Below are 24,976 nucleotides of genomic sequence, written 5' to 3'. Positions count from 1 at the left end.
CATGATTTACTCCATGTATCTATAAAAAGGGGGCCTCTCCCCCCTAATTTAATATCTTTAAATCCATTTTTGGGATCCATTTTCTGTAATTCCCTCTCCATCTTGTATTCTCTTCGTATTTTAATAAATTCTCATTTTGCCCCTAGTTCAATTATGAGTGGCTAATTTTCTTTTAAGCTTGGGTTGGAGGTGAAGTCTCAACATGTGTCATGGGCTTAATTTGGTAAATTTATTTTCTCTTCCCCTCTAGTTTTTGTGGATGTTTTGACTTCTCGTCGACAAATAATAATAATCTTGTCTAGATACCGCCTTGGTTACACCGGCTCTCTAGTATAAGGTTATTATTATTTGGCACGATAAGCCCTTAGCACCATATTGATTAGAGCGTGGTTCATGAGGTGTGGATTCCCCCCTCATGATTTAATTGGCATTAATAAGGATTATTTAGCCCATGATGCATGTTGATACGGATCCAGATACCCAAGTACGTCATTTTAATAGAATTCTCTTCAATTTATTCTCGCCATTTTAATTTAAGTTTTAGCATTTTCCAAATCATTTCCACCACAATTCCAACCACCCATTTACAAAATTAATTCTATATATAATTAAAATCCACCTCTTCGTGGGATCGACACTCGTCACCATTAGTCTATACTACAATAAATTCGTGCGCTTGCGAGTACATTAAAATTTGCACAATAGTTGCCTCTGTAAGTTCGACACATAATGAGCTTGTTTAGCAGATGACGACGCAAAAGGACTTCCAACTTGGCAGTTGACACTGGTATGGTTCCCTCCGCATAATTCACACACTTGAGTTTGAATAGCACTGACATTTAGGTGCTCTAGCTTATTAGATAAAGCAGTTATATGTGCAGATAAAACAGTGACAACATCAATATTATGGGCTCCTACAGTTTTCCTTTGCAATGATCGCTCTAAAGACCACTGGTAATTGTTAGAGGCCATCTCCTCCAATAATTTATAAGTTGCTTCTGGTGTTTTTCCCATTAACGTTCCTCCTGCTGCAGCATCAATCAATGTTCTGGTATTGGATCCCAAACCATTGTAAAATGTCTGTACTTGAAGCCAAACTGGTAGACCATGATGTGGGCATTTTCTTAGTAGGTCTTTGTATCTCTCCCATGCTTTATATATTAATTCAATCTCGAACTGAGCAAAGGTTGTGATGTCTTTCCTCAACTTAGCTGTTTTTACTGGAGGAAAGTACTTTGCTAAGAAGAAGAAGGCAACCGCACAAGAAGAATTGAAGCCAAGAGAAAAAAAAATAATAATAGAGCAGCAGCCGCAAGTCTTGAGCAAAAGCCGAGACTAGCAAGAACAATTTGGAGGAGGAGGATGACGCATTAATTCTTGAGTTTTTCCTTTCTCTCTTTTCTATTATCTTGCTTGAATGTTTCCAATTAAATTCATGAATTCTCTTTATATTTTCATGAACTAATTTATTTTACTATGGCTACGATGTAGCCTAACTATGAAGATTTGATTCCATAAATCTGTGTTATTTTTAATTTATTATTCCATGGTTGAGTGTTCATTATTGTGTTTAATGCTTTTAAATATCTGGCCAATATTTAAATGATTTGAGGATACATAATGAGACTGAGAGTAGATTTATGTATTTTTACTTTGTGTAATGGATGTCATGAATTGAACGAAAGACAGAGATGTGCCAACGTGATTCATGGAAGTTTTCTAAGAGTTTCCATAGAGCTTAATGAATCTTTGCATATTTAAATTCACATAGAGATATAGTGGGTTAATATGTGGAGATATTTTTTATATTACTCTAGAGAGGATATTGAATAGATTAGGGAAATTCACTGTCAACATGAGTAATAAACTTTAATAGCATAGATGGAGGATTAAATTGGATTGGTTATGGTGAAATCGGATGTCCTAGTGTTTTAATCTCTTGGTATTTTTTATTACTGCCTGCATCTTTATTTAATTTTTAGTTATTTTATTTTATTTTAATCTAAATTCACTTATTCGATTGTTCAAATAAATTAGGGTTAGAATAATTTCGGTAGCTAATAAGATATACAATCTCTGTGGGACGATACTATACTCTTCATTATATTACTTATGTCGACTAGTATATTTGCTAGTATACGCATCACCAAGTCACTACAATGAAAATAAAATTAGATAAGAAAAATAATGACTGAAAATCACAAAGGCAAAACAATAACCTAGATTCTGAAATGAAGTAGAAACAAAGTCGTCAGTATTAGGGTCATCCTTCTAGCATGAATCCTTCTAGCCCTTGGTCTGATCCCAGAAATCAAGGGGGATGATTGTAGGGATGGCAAACAACGGGCCTGGGCCGGGCTTTTTCAAGCCCATGTCTAGGCCCACTGTCAGTTAAGCGTGTGAGTCTGGGTTGGGCTTGGGCTTTATTTATTTATTTTTAAAATTTTAAATTATTATAAATTTGAAATAAATTAATGATCAATAAGTTATTACAATCATAGATAAATTAAAGAAAATGAATATTTCAAATTAAAATAATAAATAAAGCAAATAAAAGCTCATAACTTTAATTTTCTTTAATACTGGATTTTCTAATTCAAACGCTCTCTTAATTAATTGACACAAAGGAGAGAATTTAGTATCATAATTTTAGCTTTTTTGAATCATAATTGTTTTATAAGTTAAGAATTTAAGTTTTCTTTTTTATTTTTAAATTACTTTTCAATTTTAATTATATTATTCTAATTTATAAAATTATTTTTTTAAAAAAAGTACTTGGTCTGGGCTTTGTCCGAGCTTTTTTTCTTGAGCCCTTGTCCAGACCCTCATGTGTGAGGGCCAGGCCTAAACCCGCGAGCCTGAACTAGGCCCAAACAAACTTGGACCGGCCCGGACTTTTTTGCCACCCCTAGATGATTGGGTCAATATGAGCCCAGCCAGCCAAGCAATAACAACTACTTCCCCTAGACACTGATTTAAGTTGATATAATCTCCTAAATTCGTCAAAAGATAAGTCAGAATGCATCCCTGAGCATCTCCAGAGCATGCAGTGACCCATAATAGCTTTGTAGATCACAGGGTTAAGTTGAGCAGAGGCAACATTAAGAGATCTAAAAATAAATTAATGAAAGAATGTAAAGGTAACATGACTCTGACTTTAAACAAATAAGGATACAAGGCTACACAACCCTTGGGAGGCGTTGCCATGTTTTCATTAGGGCTTGGGATCCTAAGTTCGATAGAGGTAGGAATATGATAATCTCTCAATTTTTCTAGGGTTGGAGGTGTGGCTTTGGATTCCCATTGGCTAGTCAATAACCCCTCTATAAGGACTTCTTCTTCTTCATCATCGGAAATATGAATAGAAACCGTAGAGGGAGGAGAGGCAGTGAGGGGTGGTGCATAATGCTCCCGGTAACAAGTCTAAGTGACCCAACATCCTTACTTGGTTCCCCATGTTTTGCTTTGAAGGGTTCATGGAAAGTAAGAAAAAAAAGTGGAATGAAAAAAGGAAGAGAGGAGAGCGAAACATACTTTAGAAAGCAAGAGAAGATAAAGATTCCAAATGTCGTAGAAGAAAAATAAAAAATAAATTGTGTTTGCGAACGATACATATCCCGAGGGTAGTGTGTTTTAGTTTGCTTGAGTGTCTATATCTTTCCCTATCATTATTTCGCTATATGAATGACATATGATAAAGTTAGATTGTTGTGCATATTAAACCACCATAAAATTCTGAGCAAAAACTCAAGTTGAAAATAACTCAGTATTCTATTGAAAGTAGATGAGGTAGTCTCGTGGAAACCTGAGAGAACAAAAACACTATTTCTAACAGCTGGTCTACACAATAAGGCACTAATTATACATAAATAAGTTAAGTCAAATCCAGTGGATATATTGTTTTAAGCCATAAACACAAAAATAGTTCCAAAACAAACAGAAACATTAAATAAACCTCTTAGGGAAGGTAGCTTAAAGTACTTTGAACAAAAAGAGAATCCATAAGAGCATCATGACTATTGTGTTATTGGTTGGAATAGATCAAGCAAATGGATCATCTTTTTCCTTATAATAAGTTGAAATAATAAAGGCATCTGAGCTTTATATTGGCTTCCTTAAGTAATGCCCACAAAAGTTTCAATAACTTATTTTCTTGGTTTTCCACACTTAGTTTAAGACATTGATTTTGAACATAGTAGGTTCTTAAGTGGGGAGCCTTAAATTTAGGGTTGTCTATTTGTACTTGCAATATGATATAAAGGGCTAGTTGTTTCGCTAAATCTTCAGCTTGCTGCTATCAAATTGAATGGTTTTTCTCTTGTCTTCAAAATGCTCCATTACAATTTTTTAAATGTCAACTTCTCTTCCTTATTTTTCTGTTTAGCATCCTCCTATGTTAGTTTGCCTTCTTGGAGGTTATGTTCTTAGCTAAGCTAGAAGGAGTGCTCTTAGAGACTTACCTTCTTAGGGAGAATAGTTGATGATTCCCTAAGTAGGCTATATCCTTTATTCAATATTGGAATAAGGTTGAAAAAAAAATCATTAGAAGGCATTAAAATGTTTTAATAAAGTAGAACACGACAAAAGGAGATAGGGATTTACATCTTAGCAAGCCCTAAGAGCTCTATTGTAGTAATTTTTAATGCTCATGTGGTTTGTTAAGGCATTTGCCCCAGGAGTATTGTTTCAATGCTCTAAGAAAATTCAATCCTCCAATTATACATTTTTCAAGAAAAACAAAAGAGATTGACAAGCTTCGCATTTGTATAACAGGTTTCAGCAAATTTCCCTTAGAACTGCTTGAAGGGGATTGCTAAAATCTTCTATTAACTCTATTTGAAGCTGAAGGGTGAGCACTTCTACTACTCTAAGGAGTAGCTGATTTCTTCTTAATAAACCTAGGCATTATATTCATAAATGATTGTATGTCTTACGGCCTATACTCTAGGGGTATTCAGAATCTAATCTGATCCGCTCAATCCATCTGATCCACTTAATATGATCCGTATAAATCCGATCCGTGGATTGGTGGATTGGATATAGATTGAAAATTTAAAAATCCGCAGTCGATGGATTGGATATGGATTTACTTTTGTAAATCTGCAGAAATCCGTGAATCCGCAATATATATATATAATTAAAAAATTATTATAAATTTAATTTAAAAAATTATAAATGTGACATTACATACTTACATAAGCACTATAACATATCTTAGCCATTACCTAATAATAATATAAAATGAAAAATAATTAAATAATCAAATATACAAATATAACTTGTAAAAATTGTAAAACAAAATAAAAGCAAAGTCACACGCACTAGCAAAAGTAAAGTAACATAACGTCAAGTCACCAACAATTTGCAAACAAAAAACCCTAAGCTTCCCCGCCGTCACACACACTAGCAACACTCAATACTGGTTGGATACACTCTCGACACAGATTTGAAGGACATGGGCCGCGCGATTTCGGCGAGAGCAAGCCATCTTCTTTCCCAAGTCGATCGAGCCACTTCACATTTATTGGTTCCGGCTGAACAATTTCACTATCACAACCTTCAAGATCGCCACCCGCACGGCTTCTTCTGGTTCCCATCGTGGACAGCTCCGTAATCACCACTTTTCGACAGGCGCAATAGCCCTGGTGAAGGATCAGACTGTGTTTGGTTTCTGAAACTTTGTCATTTCAATTAATTGTGACTTTATTTGAACAATTAATTTTGGTGTTATATTAACGTATTATTGTAACTTTATTTGAACAATTAAGCTTGGTGTGTTATATTTTAAAATTTTGAACGTATTATTATAGTTTTATTTGAATAATTAGTCTCGATGTGTTATATTTGAAACTTTAAATGTATTATTTTAGCTTTATTTAAATAATTTATTTATTTAAATTTTATTCAATTTTAAATTTAATTAGTAGCAAAATTATTTTTATATTAGATTTTTTTTATTTCATTAGTTGGAGAGAACTAAAAATTTTTAATTTGAAAACTAATGCACAAAATGGTGGATTGGATATGGATTGAGTCAAATCCGCATCCGATCCGTAGATGTATTGATTGGATTTGAATTGGATTTTATCAATTCGTAGATTGGATTGGATTGAAAAATTATAATCCGTAAAATCATAGATCGGATATGGATTGATGTCCAATCTGTAAAATCCGATCCGCGAACACCCCTACTGTACTCACCATCATTAGCAAACACCTCAAGAGAGCATACAAAAATCCTCTAAAATAACGGAAATCCCTCTAAATTAATTTTTTCGATATTTGTATAGTTTTACCACACCTATGCTAACTTGGAATTAGAAGGTTGATCTCATCACCGTCAACATGACACCTGAGTTATAGTGGAGATCCAAGCACTTAGAGTGCATCGCCTAACTCTAGAATAAAACCCACAGAAGATATAAGTTTGATATAGAAGATTTTTGAGGTATTAAAACTTTCAAAAAAACGCCACTTATCCCTCATGCAAAATTTGCTCTTTGAGTTTCTTGTTCTTTAGTTCTTTCAAAACAAGAGACTAAGGGATCTTATGGTAAATTACTGATTTAGACCAATGGCTAGAGATACGTGGCAATGGAAAATAAAAGATAAGAGATGTCAACACTTTTAAGTCAATGAAGGATAGCTTAAGGTTCGCTAGGAATAGTCTTTCAGAGAAGATAACTCTAATAAATTTATCTAGTTCAAGGGGCAAAGTGAGACTAAAAAAAAAAGCGAATTGAGCCCTCATTTGTGGGGCTTCATGCCATCAGAAAATGGATAATATGCTAAAAATAAGGGATCAATAAGAGAATAAACCTACTAAGCACATTAATAAAGAAATGACATATCAGACACCTCAATTGCCCCTTGAAAAGTAACTGACTACTATATCAATGTCTGCCACATAGCAAATAGTAAATTTTTGTCTTATGTTAACAACAAAAAATAAAAATGTTACGTTAGAAACTTAAAAAGTTAGTTAATCTTAATTTTTTTGACAGGTATCCTCCCATAATCTATTAATTTAAGTTATTATTCATTCTTTACAATTTTAAATTTAAGTTTCATTCTTTATAATTTTAAATTTAAGTAATAGAATAATTATTATACAATGCATTTGTTTTCACATTAAATAAATAATTAATCAGCTTCATACATGTAATAAGGTATAACTAATTTTACATAATTTCAAATTTACGTATAGAAATTTATTATTTTGAAAATATTATTTATAAACTCCATAATGAAATTTAAATGACTATCCAAGCATTTATTTAATATTTATTTATTTTTTATTTTGATATTGTCAAAATTTTTATAAAACCTTATCCAATATTGTATTACACTAAAAACAAGATAATATTATTATAATCCAATTGGTACTTTAAGTAAATGGAAGTGGAGAGTATTTTAGCAAATTAAAATAATTCATCCATATTTTTAATATATAAATATGTTCATTTACTAAATTACTTTTGACTCATATAATAAAATATTTTAATGGACTAATGTGTCAAATTTTTTAATCTTTCCTTATTTTTTTAGTAAACAAAATGGATTGTATCGTTAATAACTAAGTAAGTGCATCCATGCCGTTGGAATAACTTTTGCAACTCTTGAGTTGAATCCAATGGTTGGATCACAAAAAGATAAAAAAAATGGTGTATGAAATCACAATTGTATTGGAGCTGGACCCTTATATAAAATGCCCATATTGTACTATCAATAATGATATGTGTATAAAGACTTGCACATAAACACTAAAGACAAAAAGTAATTTTTATCTTTTAATAATTTTATATAATTTTACATGTAATTTTTACGTTCACATAACATTATTGTTTTACTATTAAAGTAACGAAACTAGCCCTAATTTTAATTTAAGTAGCTATTTTTTAAAATAAATTATAAATTTGGAATCAAGTTGGTTTCAAGGATATGATCTATTAAATTGGTAAAAGAGCTCCTGTAACTTATATTAATCATAGAGCAGGAAGGACATTTGCCATTTACTATTATGTTCTATTATTTTTGAAACGGGTTGTCGTTTTTGAACAGGTCGCATTCAGGTTGGCCGTTTTTCAAGATTTTAGACGAGCACAAGAAGAGGCCCAATAAGTCCCAAGTAAATCCAAGATTTCAGATGCTTAAGGCTTAAGCCTTGGCTTCGGGAGTCGCATGCGTGTTGCGTCAATTAAACTAATTAAATGTCATTTTAATCTGAACCGTCACGTCAAACAACGATCCAACCCACCAGGGGCCCACACGCTGCCGTGGAAACTACCTAAAGGCGAAGACTGACGGAATCTTGAAAATTGAACGTTTCAAATTTTAATGAGCGCGTTTGACTTTCATAGATCCGCGAAAAATAAACAAACAGTGGGGCCCATTTTACACCAAACTTTCGTTATGTTTATAAATATATCAATAAAACAATTTTACAATTAATTAATTAAATATTTCTTATATCTTTTTCGTCCCTTAAATTTCTTTAATTATCTTTTATACTTTAACATAAATTTATTTAATTATTTTATTCTAATAACATAAAATATCCAAATAGCCCTAAGAAATATATGTTTTTATATATAATTTTGAGGTACTTATTGTTTAATTTTGTAACTTGTAATCTAACTTTCTTTAATGAAATCTTAATTTTCAATATCTTACATGAAATGACATAAATTTTGTAATATGATAATTTATATGAGTATTATACTATAAAGATTTTAAGTTAATTTAATTAAATATTAATAATCATGCATACTATAAAGTAGTATCGACACATCATTTAAGAACAATTAATTTTATATAAAAATTTAAAAAATTGAAGTTAATGCAAATTTTTGGTACTTTTATCTTATAAAAGTAAAGTAGTCAATTTAAACTTAAAATAAAAGCAGTCTTATAATAAAAAAATTAAAGTCGTAAAAAATAAATTAAAATGATCTAATTAATTAATTTTCTAAAATTCCTTTTTACTTGAAATTTTTATAATTATTATTTAGAAGCATGATAGATTTAAAGTGTAGGGTGAATTCACCACCCTAAATAAAGAGTAATCTTTAACGACCTCCACTAAAGTTTCACATATTTACACTTAGATGCAGAGTATGGCCGAATTATTTACACTTTTTCCTATCATTTCCTAGCCACCAAACACATTAACAAAAAAAAAAATTCCCAGGAAAAAAAAAGATTGGAAAGCTAAAACCTAATTGACAAAATTCCTTCTTTTTGTTGAATCAAATGCTTCCTTGATGCAATCTTTAACACCCCAATTTCTCCCTCCTTTAATTCCCTTCAAACCCATAAGGAAACCCAATTTATTCTCTTTAAACAAACCCCATTTTGTAAATTCTCTTTAAAATGCTCGGTTTTAATTGTTTCGGACCCAATGACCCATGTGGTATCCATTCAAATTGCTTCAGGTTGTGGTGATGAGAGGGTCATTGATCTTCACCACTTTTATCCATAAATCATGTATGATTAAATTCTAGTCATATATTAGATTTGGCAAGGCTTGATGAATAGCATAAAGCTTGTCTCATTCATAGCTTAGTTGAAAATGGTAAGTTTTGTTCTTTACAACAGATATGATTTCAGTGTTTGTAAATGGTTGAGCTGTTAAGTTGCTTAAGTGAAATAAAACAAAAAAAAATGCATAAGTTTGATTTGATGAAAGAGAAACTTAAGTTATCATACGCTGGCAACGGATTTGATCGGGTAATAGAATTCAATTGTTTTTTCTTAGATATCAATGCAAATTGTGTTTTGTTTTTGAATTTTTTTGAATTTGAAATGAGCTTTTATGGGCTTGCCCTCCAAAATTGATGTTATACATACTTTTATAGACATGGAAGGGGAGGTTTGTGATAATATGGTCATACTATGCAAGCATGCCTTTAAGTGTAATTATGTAACATTTTAAGGGAGGTGTTTAAAAATTACCTAATAAACAAAGGCCGATAATATTTCCACCCCACACTTTTTGTTAACCCGAGCTCCTTCTAAAAATAATTATACAAAGTTCAAATAATTTTAAATATTTCAAATATAGAAAAATTTTAGAGAATTAATTAATTAGATCTTTATTTATTTATTTATTTATTATATCTTAGATATTTTATTATATTTGACTACTAAAATTGCTTTAGCCTTTTTTTTAATTTTATACAAAATTCATTATTTCTAAATGATGTGTCAATATTACTTTATTAGTAACATTATTAATTTTGATAAATACTTAGTTTCACATCAATTTTTATTATTTTCTTTGTGGTTATTTGATATTTTCAAGAAGTTCATGAATTTTTAATAATCTTTTATGTTTTGTCAGGCTTTTTGAGCCAAATAAACAAAATGGAGGAGAAATGCTACAAAATGGTGTGAAGAATGGCCAAACTGCAACTTTATGATTTTTTTTTTTTGTGAGATAAATTTTGGGCTTTATTTACTTTATTGGGTAATAGAAATTGATTCTTAAAAGACTAGTTGGATTTCCTATTTGGCCATATTAAAATTGGATTTTAAAGATATTTTGACATATGAGCCTATTTCCTTTGGCTTAAAACCTATTCTTATAAGGATGAAGGAGATTAAAAATGACTTTTACTAGTCCTAGAACAATTAGGATAGCAACTATATGTAAAGGAAACAAGTTGGACACCGGAGGGAGAGAAAAAAGTGAAGAATCAATTCAAAAAGAGAGAAAATCGCAAGGAAGAGAGGAGTAGGCGAATTAGAGAGAAAAGTTGGTTGCCATATTTATGATTCAAATAATAAGACTTTCTTTCTCTTGTTTTTGTTTAGTTTTCTTCAATGGATTTGATATCGAATAATTCAGACATGCGAGAGTGATCTTTTTACTAGTTAGGGTTGATTTAAAGAAGCTAGACATGGATTTTTATTAATAAAGTTGTAGAATTAGAATTTCTTCATCTTTCTCTAAAAAATTTATGTTTCACTAATTTTAACGTTCAAAAATTCCTATCTTGTTTGTTTAAGTGTACAAGTAGATGAATTCAATGGTGATTTGATTGCTAGTTTAGAGCTTTTGATCCGTAATTGTCAAAGAACTAACTTAAGTGACAAATGGCCATCAAGATTGTACAATATTTTCATTTGATTATATGTGGAATATAATTTAAGATAAATATACATAGCTTGTGTGCTTGTTTCTTGATTCATGCTATATCTTTCTTGATTCCAATGATTTCATTAAATTAAATCTAAAGAGCTTGTTCTAGATTGTTTCTTGGAAAAAAAGTAAAGAGTTTGTTTTACTTGGAGCTAATTAAGGAAAGATCAACATAATTAAGCTTGTAATTATCTTAAGGTTATTATTTTAAAAAGAAAGTGAAGGATGATTACGATAATCTAATATTTAGTTGTGGAGAATGACTTTTTAACCATATTTCTCATATTATTTCAACCTCTTTAAATTTGCTTATTGCAATTTCAGATTTTCTACTTTAAATTCTTCAGTTTAGTTTACATAGAAATCAACTTCAAACCCCCTAAAATTTTGTGTTTGTTTTATTTAGTGTGTTCTTAGTGGATATAGAAATTTTGAGTCAATTTCTTTGAGAAGTAGATTGGGTTTTTATTTTAATTATCATTTCACTTGTGTGTTGCATGAATATTTTCTGTTAATAAATTATTAATTGGGAACAATCTTATAGGAGAATAGACTTTGATCGCTACTATACTCAATAATGATAATAATTCAAGACAAGAATTTAAGATATATACATACTTTAAGCGACATCAAATCATCAATTAAATAAAATAATGTTCTTAGAGTGCGTTTGACACACTATATTGTATTATATTAGTTGTACTGCATTATGATGGCATTAGAATGTATTAAGCTATAATGCAACGTCATATTTGGTGCAATATGAACCGTAGTATAAGTAATAATATTTTATATCATTATTTATATTACTATTAATTCTAAATTAATATTATTTAAATTTATTAATATTCAATATTTATTATTTATATTAAATTATTTAACAAATAATTAATTTTACATACTAATTATTGTAATATAATCAAATACTGTAATTTTTATATTTTTATATATTATTAAAGTATTTATTATTAGTTAGATTAACTTATTACATAATAGTCAATTTTAATATATTCATTATTATAATATAATAAAATAATAAATTATTGAATAATAAATTAATATTATATTAAAATACAAATTTATTTTTATTTATTACAAAGAAAATGATTCTCAATGTGATTTAGGTAATGCGATAATTTATTGTATTATAATGCAATGCAATCTCATATTATGAGGGGTACCGAACACAATCTTATGGTATAATACCCATGTAAATTATCAAATTGTCAAATTTATGTAATTTACATATAGAGAATGGAAAATTATTAAATTTCATTTAAAAATATTAGATTATATGTCACAAAATTAAATATCTAAACTATTATATACAATAAGATATATTTAATAGGATAAATTTTTTATTTTATGTTTTAAGGATAAAATTATCAAATAAAATTATATTAAAAGTAACTTAAATGATTACAAATCAATATCAATATTTATATCTATATCTATATATATATATAAAGCTGGGACTTGAGGAGGTGATATGACATCACCATTTCTCATCTTTGTATATTTTCTATTATTTAATAAATAGAGAAATTTTCTTTTAGATTTAGCTTTTCATCTTCTCACAATTAATTTGATTGTTATTACACGTTAACAATTATGTAAAAGTTTTAATGAGGCATATTCTTTATAATGAACATCCAAGGGGGAGTGTTATGAATTTATTAAAATAAATGTAGATGTTCATAATATATATCTCTTAGTCTTCCAACTATCTCTCATTAGCAATCTTTAGCTTTCCTATAACTCTCATTATCTCATAAGGAATTATGATTCATAATTTTTCATTAATTTCATGGAGTGATTATGTAACTATAAAAGGAGAGCTCATCTTTTTGTTTTGTACACACACAATTAGAATGAATAAAATCACTTTATAATATATTCTCTCATTTTATTATTTATCTTGCATTGCTTCTTTATTTGTATTGCTGGCTAATAGTTTTTTTTTTGTTTTTATAAGGCTGCCTCATCTTAAAAAAAAATCAATTTATATTTTTTATCAGTTTCATCAAGTGGAAAGTAAGAAAAAATGATAATATTAAATTCTTTTTTCAAAGCCGCGTGAAGCGCGGTTTTATTTTCTAGTATATATATAAAGTTGAGACTATAGGAGGTGATGTGGTATCACCATTTCTCATCTTCTTGTATTCTCTATTATCTAATAAATAAGTTGAGATTAAACAAATAATTACATTAAAAAATATTTATAAAAAAAATTATTAGATTACAAAAGATTACATGTCTCTTCATCTTTCTAATTAAATTCAATAATATGTAACCATTAATAATAATTAATTATAAGTCTTGAAATATTCATTTACTTTATTATGCCAACAATTAAATTTTAGTGTCTTAAACACATCAATTAATTAATATAGGAAGGAATGTTTCTTCATCTTCCCTCAACAATTCCATTAGGGCTTAATTTTAATGTCATAATCTCATATTTAATTATTCAACCTTTTGTTTAGTGCCTTTTGGCTTCTTCAAACTCTATAAATATTAAGTAGTTAAGATTTGTGACAACATTATTTCTCATCTTTTTATATTCTCTATTATCTAATATATTGGTTGAGATTAAAAAATAATTACATTACAAAATATTAAAAATAGAAAATAATTATTAGATTACAAAAGATTACATGTCTCTTCATCTTTCTATTTAAATTCAATAATATGTAACCATTAATAATAATTAATTATAAGTTTTGAAATATTCATTTATTTTATTAAGCCAACAACTAAACTTTAGTGGTTTAAAATACATCAACTAATTAATATAGGAAGGAATGTTCCTTCATCTTCCCTCACCAATGCCACTAGAGCCTAATTTTAATGTCATAATCTCATATTTAATTATGCAACTTTTTGTTTAATGTTCTTTTTTTTTCTTCAAACTCTACAAACATTAAGTATTTAAGATTTATTATATTTGAGTTTTTTTTATTATTTAACCAACATCCTCTTTAGAAATGTTTTTGTGCTTTTATTTTTTGACTTATTTGAATTTTTAGTATTGTATGCTTTACGAAGTACTCTTTTCTTCATGAGTTGAACAATGATAAAGATAGTTGAATGATAAGAGTTAGGTTTTGTAGGATGTGAGAGTCTGTTAATATCAAGAAGAATGGAGAATTGATCAGTGTGAACATAATTTTTATTGATGAAAATATTGTGTACACTTAACTATACACATTAATATATATTTTTAAAATTAACAAAAAAATAATTAACTTTCATAAATAATATTAGTTTTATAAGGCTGCGTTATTTTTTAAAAAAATCAATTCATATTTTTTATCAGTTACATCAAGTGCAGAGTAAAAAAAAATAATAATAATGAATTTTTTTTTTAAAGCTGCGCGAAGTGCGGTTCTATTTTCTAGTGATATAAAAAGAATGAGTAAGAGAAAATTTATAAGAATAATTTAATTCATCAGTTGTAAAAATTTTATTATTAATTTATATTACATTAAAAATAATGTGAATTTATTATGGATACTTTTTTCAAGTGGGAGCCCACCCAGGAATAAATTGTGGTTTAAGCAAAAGCAACCAACCGGAAAAATAGTAACAAGTTGTGTGAGACGAAAGGTCGAATTGAATTGAAATTGAAATATAAATTGCGAGTGCGATTCAAATGAGACCGCCTCAAAAGAAGAAAAAGACCGTGTAATCTATGATGCACAAGAACTTTCTCCTTCAAAGGTATTAAACTCCCTAGGTCCCTGTAGAAAAGGAAATGTTGAAAACTCAGAAAGTGAGAAGGCGAAACATTCCATGGTGAATTGTTCGTTATTATACAAACACCCCTATACTTATTAATATCACATATTTTGCTTCTTTTTAATATTATTTTTCTTGACAACTTACCCAAAAAAATATCATGCATATGATGATTAATCCAATGAAAATACTTCACATTTCTTCTCACCAAAAAATATGAATCTGTGCACCATGGGTATGTGGAGTTGTTTCTCTTCAATGTATGAGTAATAATTTAGGTTGCATTTTAGTAAAACCCATGTATGTTGATCTTCATAAATTTTACATAAAATATATTAGTACTATTGTAGGCCTTTTTTTTAAATGTAAATTATGTGCCACTTAAGCCTATTAGCAAAGTGCTAAAAACTTTTTCCTTCATATTATAGGAAATTAACTCAATTCTTTATGAACATGTTGTTTTCTTATAATTATATAAATTTCGAGTAGATATCATATACGTAATATATTTATGCTTGATAAAACCTCGAATTATATTATAATTTCTATGAGTTTAGACTTGCAATAGAATCATTACTTTGATGTAGTGTAAGAAATTAATAATACAAAACATGAATTTTAAAATAATGATATAAAATATAATAACTTGAAAAAAGTTGATTTGCTATACGATCAATGAAATATGCTCTATTGCTCTATATTTTACTATCTTTTATGAAATATGAGTATTGAGTACTACATATTTATGTTAAATTTTAAAAGTATGAGGTGGACAATGAACTAATTGATTTTTTAAACCCCTTGCCTTGGCCAGGATTGAACTTAGAGGTCATTAAAAAAAAAATTTTTGATTGACAATCAACTGATTAGATCCTAAAAATAGAATAATGATATAATTTAATATTCACACCTCTTTACTCATTATAGTTACAAATGATCACATTACTTCAACAATCAGTCCACCACTAACGTTAATCTCATGATCTAAACTTTATTAAGTAACATACTTGACAATGTCTCACCACTAATTTCAACTGATCTGGATTATGTAGGTTAACCATATGTAGATGAGTCATAACTCCATCATCATGCACCAATCTTACAAGCAATTAAGCTTTCATCAAATTAAAGTTCCTTTCTAAATTGAAAAAAGAGGGGAAAAAAACAACTTATCCAATAATCATTTAAAGGATCGATTAATTCAAATGATCTAGATTTAAAAAGTGCAATAATCTATTGTTTATCGATGCAGACTATTTGCTAAAATTTGTTACCAGAATATCTACAAGAAATTATTAGCCAAAATACAGAGAGGGTGTGGCTGAAAAAAAAAAATTCAATGGGTGAAATCTTAATTATTTATTTGTCAATAATATAAACTTTAGGGGGTAAAATCACAATTTCTTAAATCTGAATATACAAAAGTGCATGGCCGATTCTGTCATTTACGCGATAAACACAGCCTGTCTGCATCTTCTCTTTCTCTCTCTCTTTCAAATTTTTACTTCCTCTTCTTCCCTGCTTTTCCAGCCAAAAAGCCTAAAACTCAGATGCCATTATGAGTAATTTGCGTCACCGAGCGGGTGCGGGCCAGTCCAGGCCGGACCGCCTTCCCGAAGAAGAAGAGGAGCCCTACAACATTATCCCAGTTCACAACCTCTTAGCCGACCACCCTTCTCTCCGCTACCCAGAAGTCCGCGCCGCCGCCGCCGCCTTACGCACTGTTGGAAACCTCCGCAAGCCGCCGTATGTCCAATGGTTGCCCCACATGGATCTCCTTGATTGGCTTCAGCTCTTTTTCGGTTTTCAACTTGACAACGTTCGGAACGAACGGGAGCATCTCGTTCTTCATTTGGCTAACGCCCAGATGCGGCTCACGCCGCCGCCGGATAACATTGACACCCTCGACGCTGGTGTTTTGAGGAGGTTTAGGCGGAAGTTGTTGAAGAATTATACACTCTGGTGTTCCTATTTGGGGAAGAAATCGAACATTTGGCTTTCGGATCGGAGCTCCGACCAGCGCCGTGAACTGCTGTATGTTTCTCTGTATCTTTTAATTTGGGGCGAGGCGGCGAATCTCCGGTTCATGCCGGAATGTTTGTGCTACATTTTCCATAACATGGCCATGGAGTTGAATAAGATTTTAGAAGATTACATTGATGAGAACACGGGGCAGCCAGTGATGCCTTCGATTTCGGGCGAAAACGCTTTTCTGAACTGCGTCGTGAAGCCCATTTACGAAACGGTGAAAGCTGAGGTGGAGAGTAGTAAGAATGGATCGGCGCCGCATTATGCGTGGAGGAACTACGATGATATTAACGAGTACTTTTGGAGTAAGAGGTGTTTTCAGAAGCTGAAATGGCCGATTGATGTTGGGAGCAATTTCTTTGTGTTGTCGGGTAAGACTAAGCACGTGGGGAAAACTGGGTTTGTCGAGCAACGATCGTTTTGGAACTTGTTTAGGAGTTTTGATAGGTTGTGGGTGATGTTGATATTGTTCATTCAAGCTGCAGTTATCGTGGCCTGGGAGGAGAGAGAGTATCCGTGGCAAGCATTGGAGGAGAGAGATGTTCAGGTTCGTGCTTTGACTGTGGTTCTTACTTGGAGTGGATTAAGGTTTTTGCAAGCTTTGTTGGATTTCGCAATGCAACGTAGACTTGTCTCTAGGGAAACAAAGTTACTTGGTATGAGGATGGTGTTGAAGGGTGTTGTGTCGGCCATATGGATAACTGTTTTTGGAGTGCTTTATGCTAGGATTTGGATGCAGAGAAATAGTGATCGCAGATGGTCTAATGAGGCGAATAACCGTTTGGTGGTTTTTCTTCGGGCAGTGTTTGTGTTTGTCTTGCCTGAATTATTGGCTATAGCTTTGTTTATAATTCCTTGGATTAGGAATTTTCTCGAGAATACAAATTGGAAGATCTTTTATGCATTGACATGGTGGTTTCAAAGTAGAAGTTTTGTTGGTCGTGGATTGAGAGAAGGGCTTGTTGACAATTTGAAGTATAGTTTGTTCTGGGTGCTTGTTTTGGCTACAAAATTTGTATTCAGTTACTTCTTGCAGATTAAACCCATGATTGCCCCAACCAAACAATTGTTAAAACTTAAAAATGTGGAGTATGAGTGGTATCAAGTGTTCGGTCATGGAAACAGATTGGCTGTTGGGTTACTGTGGGTCCCCGTGGTTTTGATTTATTTGATGGATTTGCAGCTCTTTTACTCTATTTATTCATCTTTGGTGGGTGCAGCAGTGGGGTTGTTCCAGCACTTGGGTGAGATCCGAAATATGCAGCAGCTGAGGCTTAGATTTCAGTTCTTTGCGAGTGCGATGCAGTTTAATCTAATGCCTGAGGAGCAGCTGTTGGATGCGAGGGGAACACTTAAGAGTAAATTTAGAGATGCCATTCATCGGCTGAAACTGAGATATGGGCTAGGAAGACCCTATAAGAAGCTTGAATCTAACCAGGTTGAGGCAAACAGGTTTGCTCTGATATGGAATGAGATAATTGCCACTTTCAGGGAAGAGGATATCATATCTGATAAGGAGGTTGAGCTGTTGGAGCTGCCGCAGAATACTTGGAATGTAAGGGTTATTCGTTGGCCTTGTTTCTTGCTATGCAATGAGTTGCTTCTAGCTCTCAGCCAAGCCAAGGAGCTGGTGGATGCTCCTGATAAGTGGCTTTGGTATAAGATCTGCAAGAATGAGTATCGGCGTTGCGCTGTGATTGAAGCTTATGATAGCATAAAGCACTTGATTCTCCATATCATCAAAGTTAACACCGAAGAGCATTCAATTATTACGGTCCTGTTTCAAGAAATTGATCATTCGCTTCAGATTGAGAAGTTTACCAGAACATTCAAGATGACCGTGCTGCCCAGGATTCATACCCAGTTGATAAAACTAGTTGATCTGTTGAACAAGCCCAAGAAAGATCTTAACAAGGTGGTAAACACCCTACAGGCCCTTTATGAGACTGCTATTCGAGATTTTTTCTCAGAGAAGAGAAGCTCTGAGCAGCTTGTGGAGGATGGTTTGGCCCCTCGTAATCCGGCTGCCATGGCAGGTTTGCTGTTTGAGACTGCTGTTGAGTTACCTGATCCCAGTAACGAGAATTTCTATCGTCAGGTCAGGCGCTTAAACACAATTCTAACATCCAGGGATTCAATGAATAACATTCCTGTTAATCTTGAAGCAAGGCGCAGAATAGCCTTTTTTAGTAACTCTCTCTTCATGAATATGCCCCATGCTCCCCAAGTTGAGAAGATGATGTCCTTCAGCGTTCTCACCCCCTACTACAATGAAGAAGTTGTTTATAGTAAAGAGCAACTTCGAACTGAAAATGAGGATGGGGTATCCATCCTGTATTATTTGCAAACAATTTATGCTGATGAGTGGAAGAATTTCCTGGAGAGGATGCACCGAGAAGGAATGGTGAATGATAAAGAAATTTGGACAGAAAAGTTAAAAGATCTCAGGCTTTGGGCATCCTACAGAGGCCAGACACTTTCCCGCACTGTTAGGGGAATGATGTATTATTATCGGGCTCTTAAGATGCTTGCTTTTCTTGATTCTGCTTCTGAGATGGACATTAGGGAAGGGGCCAGGGAACTTGGTTCAATGAGGCAAGATGCCAGTTTGGATCGTATCACCTCAGAAAGGTCACCATCTTCCATGAGTTTAAGTAGAAATGGTAGTTCAGTGAGCATGCTGTTCAAGGGCCATGAATATGGGACTGCTCTGATGAAATTCACATATGTTGTTGCCTGCCAGATATATGGCCAGCAAAAGGACAAGAAAGACCCCCATGCTGAGGAAATCCTGTATCTGATGAAGAACAATGAAGCCCTTCGAGTTGCCTATGTTGATGAAGTCTCTACAGGGAGGGATGAGAAGGATTATTTCTCTGTTCTTGTGAAATATGATAAGCAGTTAGAGAAGGAAGTAGAAATCTACAGGGTCAAGTTGCCTGGTCCGTTGAAGCTTGGGGAGGGTAAACCGGAGAACCAAAATCATGCTTTTATCTTCACCCGAGGGGATGCAGTCCAGACAATTGATATGAACCAAGACAACTACTTTGAGGAGGCACTTAAAATGCGGAATTTGTTGGAAGAATACAGACACTACTATGGCATACGGAAACCTACCATCCTTGGTGTCAGGGAGCACATTTTTACTGGTTCAGTGTCATCACTAGCTGGCTTTATGTCGGCACAGGAAACCAGTTTTGTTACCTTGGGTCAGCGTGTTTTGGCTAACCCTTTGAAAATCCGAATGCATTATGGCCATCCTGATGTCTTTGACAGGTTTTGGTTCTTGACTCGTGGAGGCCTCAGTAAAGCTTCCAGAGTGATTAACATCAGTGAAGACATTTTTGCTGGCTTTAACTGCACACTGCGAGGAGGCAATGTCACACACCACGAATACATCCAAGTTGGCAAGGGAAGGGATGTTGGATTGAATCAAATATCCATGTTTGAAGCCAAGGTTGCTAGTGGAAATGGTGAGCAAGTTCTCAGTAGAGATGTCTACAGGTTGGGTCATAGACTGGACTTCTTTCGGATGTTATCATTCTTTTACACTACTGTGGGATTCTTTTTCAACACTATGGTGATCATTTTGACTGTATATGCATTCTTATGGGGTCGATTTTATCTGGCTCTTAGTGGTATAGAGGATGCTGTGGCAAGCAACAGTAACAACAATAAAGCACTTGGTACTATCTTAAATCAGCAGTTCATTATCCAACTTGGTTTGTTCACGGCCCTACCTATGATTGTGGAGAATTCTCTTGAGCATGGATTTCTTCAAGCTATATGGGATTTCCTGACTATGCTGCTTCAGCTTTCATCTGTTTTCTACACATTCTCCATGGGAACTCGCAGTCACTACTTTGGCCGGACTATCCTTCACGGTGGTGCTAAGTATCGGGCAACTGGCCGTGGTTTTGTTGTGCAGCACAAGAGCTTTGCAGAAAATTATAGGCTTTATGCACGTAGCCACTTTATAAAGGCCATTGAACTTGGATTGATTCTTACAATTTATGCATCGCATAGCGCTATAACTAAGGGCACATTTGTTTACATAGCCATGACCATTTCTAGTTGGTTTCTGGTTATGTCATGGATAATGGCTCCATTTGCTTTCAATCCTTCTGGCTTTGATTGGTTGAAGACTGTATATGACTTTGAGGATTTCATGAACTGGATCTGGTTCCGTGGTAGTGTGTTTGCAAAAGCTGAACAGAGCTGGGAAAAATGGTGGTATGAGGAGCAGGATCATCTAAAGACAACTGGCATTTTGGGGAAGATAATGGAAATAATTCTAGACCTCCGCTTCTTCATTTTTCAGTATGGGATAGTATACCAGCTAGGTATTTCAGCTGGAAGTACTAGTATTGTCGTTTACTTGCTTTCTTGGATCTATGTTGTTATGGCTTTTGGGATTTATGCAATTGTATCATATGCTCGGGACAAATATGCAGCCATAGAACACATCTACTACCGTCTGGTTCAGTTCCTCATTGTTATTTTTATGATACTTGTGATAGTTGCCCTTCTGGAGTTCACAAAATTCAGGTTGATGGATCTTTTAACTAGTCTGATGGCTTTTATCCCTACAGGGTGGGGTCTGATATTGATTGCCCAAGTATTCCGGCCCTTTTTGCAGTCCACTAGGCTTTGGCAGCCCGTGGTCTCTGTGGCTAGATTGTATGATATAATGTTTGGAGTGATTGTCTTGACCCCCGTGGCATTCTTATCTTGGATGCCTGGATTCCAGTCTATGCAAACAAGGATACTGTTCAATGAAGCATTCAGCAGAGGCCTCCGAATATTCCAGATTGTTACTGGGAAAAAAGCTAAGGGCGACATGTAATTCAAGGTAATTTTAATCCAAGTTATTTATAGCAAGGTTAAGCAGACAATATAGGTTCAGATGCTGAATATTGTTCAACTTTATGCAGTTGAAAGACTGCTCTTCTTTTGACACTGCAGTTGTTGTGGTATTATTACCAGATGAATTTATGAATTCTGTTCAATCATTTCTGATTGGCTTTATGATGATCACTTGTTTGGCCATGATTACATGCTTTTAGGTGGGAATATTTTGGTCTTGGTGGTTTTTCCTACTAGGCAATGATATCCCACACAAATCAGTTCTGTCTTCCTCTGCCATCCCCAATAAATGCTTTATAGGGCTCTTTTGCATATCATGCTAAGCACAGTAATGACTATTTTTGGCAATTTAAAGAAAGTTTACTTTGACCAGGCTTGCTCCTTGAAAACGATCAATATTCTGTGATAATCTGTTAAGTGTTTCGATACGTAGTCTTTAAGATCGCAATCTTCTCTTTTAGTTAGAACCCTGATTTATATACGTCTTGGATTGACATTTTTTAAGAGGGAAATGTCATATTTCAGATCTTATATCTTACAAAAGCTTTTTTTGTGGCTAGGGGTTCAACATACGTGTTAAGGTTTCATTTGGTTAGAAAGAGAAATTAGAGTTGATGGTTCCTAAGGAGTTGTGAAAACGCTCAGTTTTTTCTATGGCAGATTTATCAAGAATAATATAATTGCTGTAACTTAGAAAAGGACAAGAAATATAATTTCTGGACTTCATATCTAGAGTTACTTGGACATGAAACTCTGTGCTAGTAATATTGTAACTTCTTGAATTGTATCTGGATTTGGTCTTTTAATTTGTTGCTGAGAGGATTGGATCACGTTTGCAGATATATAGCTGGCATGTTGCAGATACCTGTAAAAGTAGAGTTGTATATTTTGTGGATGTTTTTGTGCGCAAGGCTACGTCGTGGCTGCTGTATACTCTCAGTGGGGAGAAGGAAGAGCAGTTAGTTCTCATTGGTGCTTCATCTTCAGCTTCAACTTGCCTTTACTGTTGTAATTAATCACATTCTTAGAGTTGTTTAGTTGGGAAGCTTTAGGCTTTATGTGTTTTTAACTTTCCTACATTTTTCCAAAGGTAGGGTTCATTGATAGCATTTATACTAATTACAGCTCAGTATTGGCTTTTGTTGATTCTCTTTAATTAGAATTAGAAATGCAGCAGCTATTTGTTTTGCTTTTTACCGTTCCTGAGTTTGACTCTTCAGCGAAGTCCCAAGTTTTAGCATCCAAAGCATTATTTAATATTTTCTTTCAAATATATTATTATTATCGTTATTGTTATTATTATTTATAAACATCTCTTAGGATGATAATTCATTCAAAACTCTGTGAAGCAAACACTATGAAGTTTTTTGGACCATTGCTTTCCTTGATCTTTCGATGACATTTGGTTGCTATCCTCTGTATAAATGTGATTGAGAGCTTGCCCTCTCAGAGCTACATAGAATTGACAGGACCTTGTGCACATTTCATCCAACTTCTACCTAATAGCTGTTTTACTGCTGGTGAATTTGGTACGCTTCAGCTCCATTTCGCACAGCAGTATTTGATCTTCATCTTGCAATTTCATTATTCTCTGTTTCCCAATAATGCAATTATGAATAAAAATTAATCCCATTTTTTTATTTCAAGCGGCAATTTCAGAATGTACCTTTTCTCTTTTGGAGGCATTCTTTAGTTTGCTGAAACGGGAACTGATAAGAGAAATCAGAAAAATGCGAAGTGTCAGAGTTACGAGTTGCGACGCTGGTTGGTGCATGCATGTTAAGTTAATGATACTTACTTATCATTAAGCCCATTCATGAGTCAGAGTTATGAGTTTTGACGCTGGTTTGTTTGTTTATGAATTAGAATTAAGGTCGATCTAGAGTTTTGACTAATTAATATTGCTAGTTCTTAGGTTTGTAAGAAAACATGGACATGGTATCTACAAAAGGTATTATTAACACAGTCCTTGTGCCTGCTGTATACTGAATTATTGAAGTTTTCCTTGGACTGGAGTTTCATTAGATTTGCGCTTGTGCAGGCCAAGTCTTTTGGGATCAAATTTCATTGATGTACTAATTAGATTTCAGCGTAGTTCATGCTTTTGGACAATATTGTTCACTTCTCAATCTCATAGCAGATTTTGTATGTTTACAAATGTCATGCTTGGTTGAATTGTTAAAATGTGTCAAACAAAAGAATCGACTTCGACATGTTGGGAATATATTGCCGGCTTATTTTTGTTGATTAAAATGTATATTTAATACAAATAAATAATATTTTATTCATGTATTATTTTAAAAATTTATCGAAATATTAATTTAATATATTGGTCTAAGTTACTGACAAAAACTAATATTTAATTGATATTATTAATTTATCAGGTTTTAAAAAAATTAGAATTTAGTGACTATGATATATAATTACGTGATAACGTGGCGTTACAAGAATACGAGAAGTCGAGAACATCCCAACAAAATTTTTTGAAAGTCAGTACATGACAAGGCCACTATCATAAGCCACATGGTTCGATCCACTTATCATGGGCCCCCAAGTGCCGCTGCAGTTGCTATTGACTATGACAGGACACCGCCACGTTGACATTTTCTCATTGAAAGTTATCAGTTCAACCTTTAAATTGTCCAGTATCATTCATCCACAAAAGTTTACAATCTCCATCATTCGTTCTAACAAACTCTCAGTTTTCGTAAAAACATAATGATGTAATAAGAGTAATTCTGACACTAAATACAAAAATTAAAGGAGAAATTATTAGAATCCATCTTATGTTCATTATATTATAAAAAATGCTACAAAAATTTGAATTAAATTTTTAATTCATATTAATTGTCTATTAAAATGTCAATTGTTTTTTAAACTAATGACATCACAAGAGTAATTAGACATTTGACATGCTAAATATAAAATAAAATTAAAAATTATTTTTATAATGAATGTTCAATTAAATACACTTAAAACTCTAATTTTTCTTAATTAAAAAAATTCTAATTTGTTTTCTCAAATTATCTTCACAAAGTTATATAATCAAACTAAATCCACAAATAACCTTAAATCTTAATTTATAAACACCCAATCAATCTAATCTTTATATTCGATTTCATAATTTTAAAAAAAAAACTACATTTTTATTTTATTATTTATCATTTACCTTTGAATTCAAGGGTAAAATGACCATTT

General features: G+C 32.5%; 1 protein-coding gene and 2 non-coding genes across 3 annotated transcripts; all 3 read left to right on the top strand.

Annotated features, from left to right (window-relative positions):
* Positions 1-1,102: 1,102 nt before the first annotated feature.
* Positions 1,103-1,209, top strand: LOC112495843 (small nucleolar RNA R71). The gene has a single exon (XR_003062219.1). It is a non-coding gene; the product is annotated as a small nucleolar RNA R71 (small nucleolar RNA).
* Positions 1,210-16,315: 15,106 nt separating this feature from the next.
* Positions 16,316-22,974, top strand: LOC102610237 (callose synthase 12). Its single transcript, XM_006491561.4, has 2 exons — positions 16,316-21,764; positions 22,618-22,974. The coding sequence occupies exon 1, from the start codon at positions 16,443-16,445 to the stop codon at positions 21,756-21,758; it is 5,316 nt and encodes a 1,771-aa protein (XP_006491624.1). The 5' UTR covers positions 16,316-16,442; the 3' UTR covers positions 21,759-21,764; positions 22,618-22,974.
* On the top strand, positions 19,399-19,479 carry LOC112495857 (small nucleolar RNA J33). Its single transcript, XR_003062233.1, has one exon. It is a non-coding gene; the product is annotated as a small nucleolar RNA J33 (small nucleolar RNA).
* Positions 22,975-24,976: the final 2,002 nt, after the last annotated feature.

This window comes from Citrus sinensis, chromosome 2 (genome assembly GCF_022201045.2).
Source record: "Citrus sinensis cultivar Valencia sweet orange chromosome 2, DVS_A1.0, whole genome shotgun sequence".
NCBI lineage: Eukaryota > Viridiplantae > Streptophyta > Magnoliopsida > Sapindales > Rutaceae > Citrus > Citrus sinensis.
This window is presented reverse-complemented; position numbering and strand designations above follow the sequence as displayed.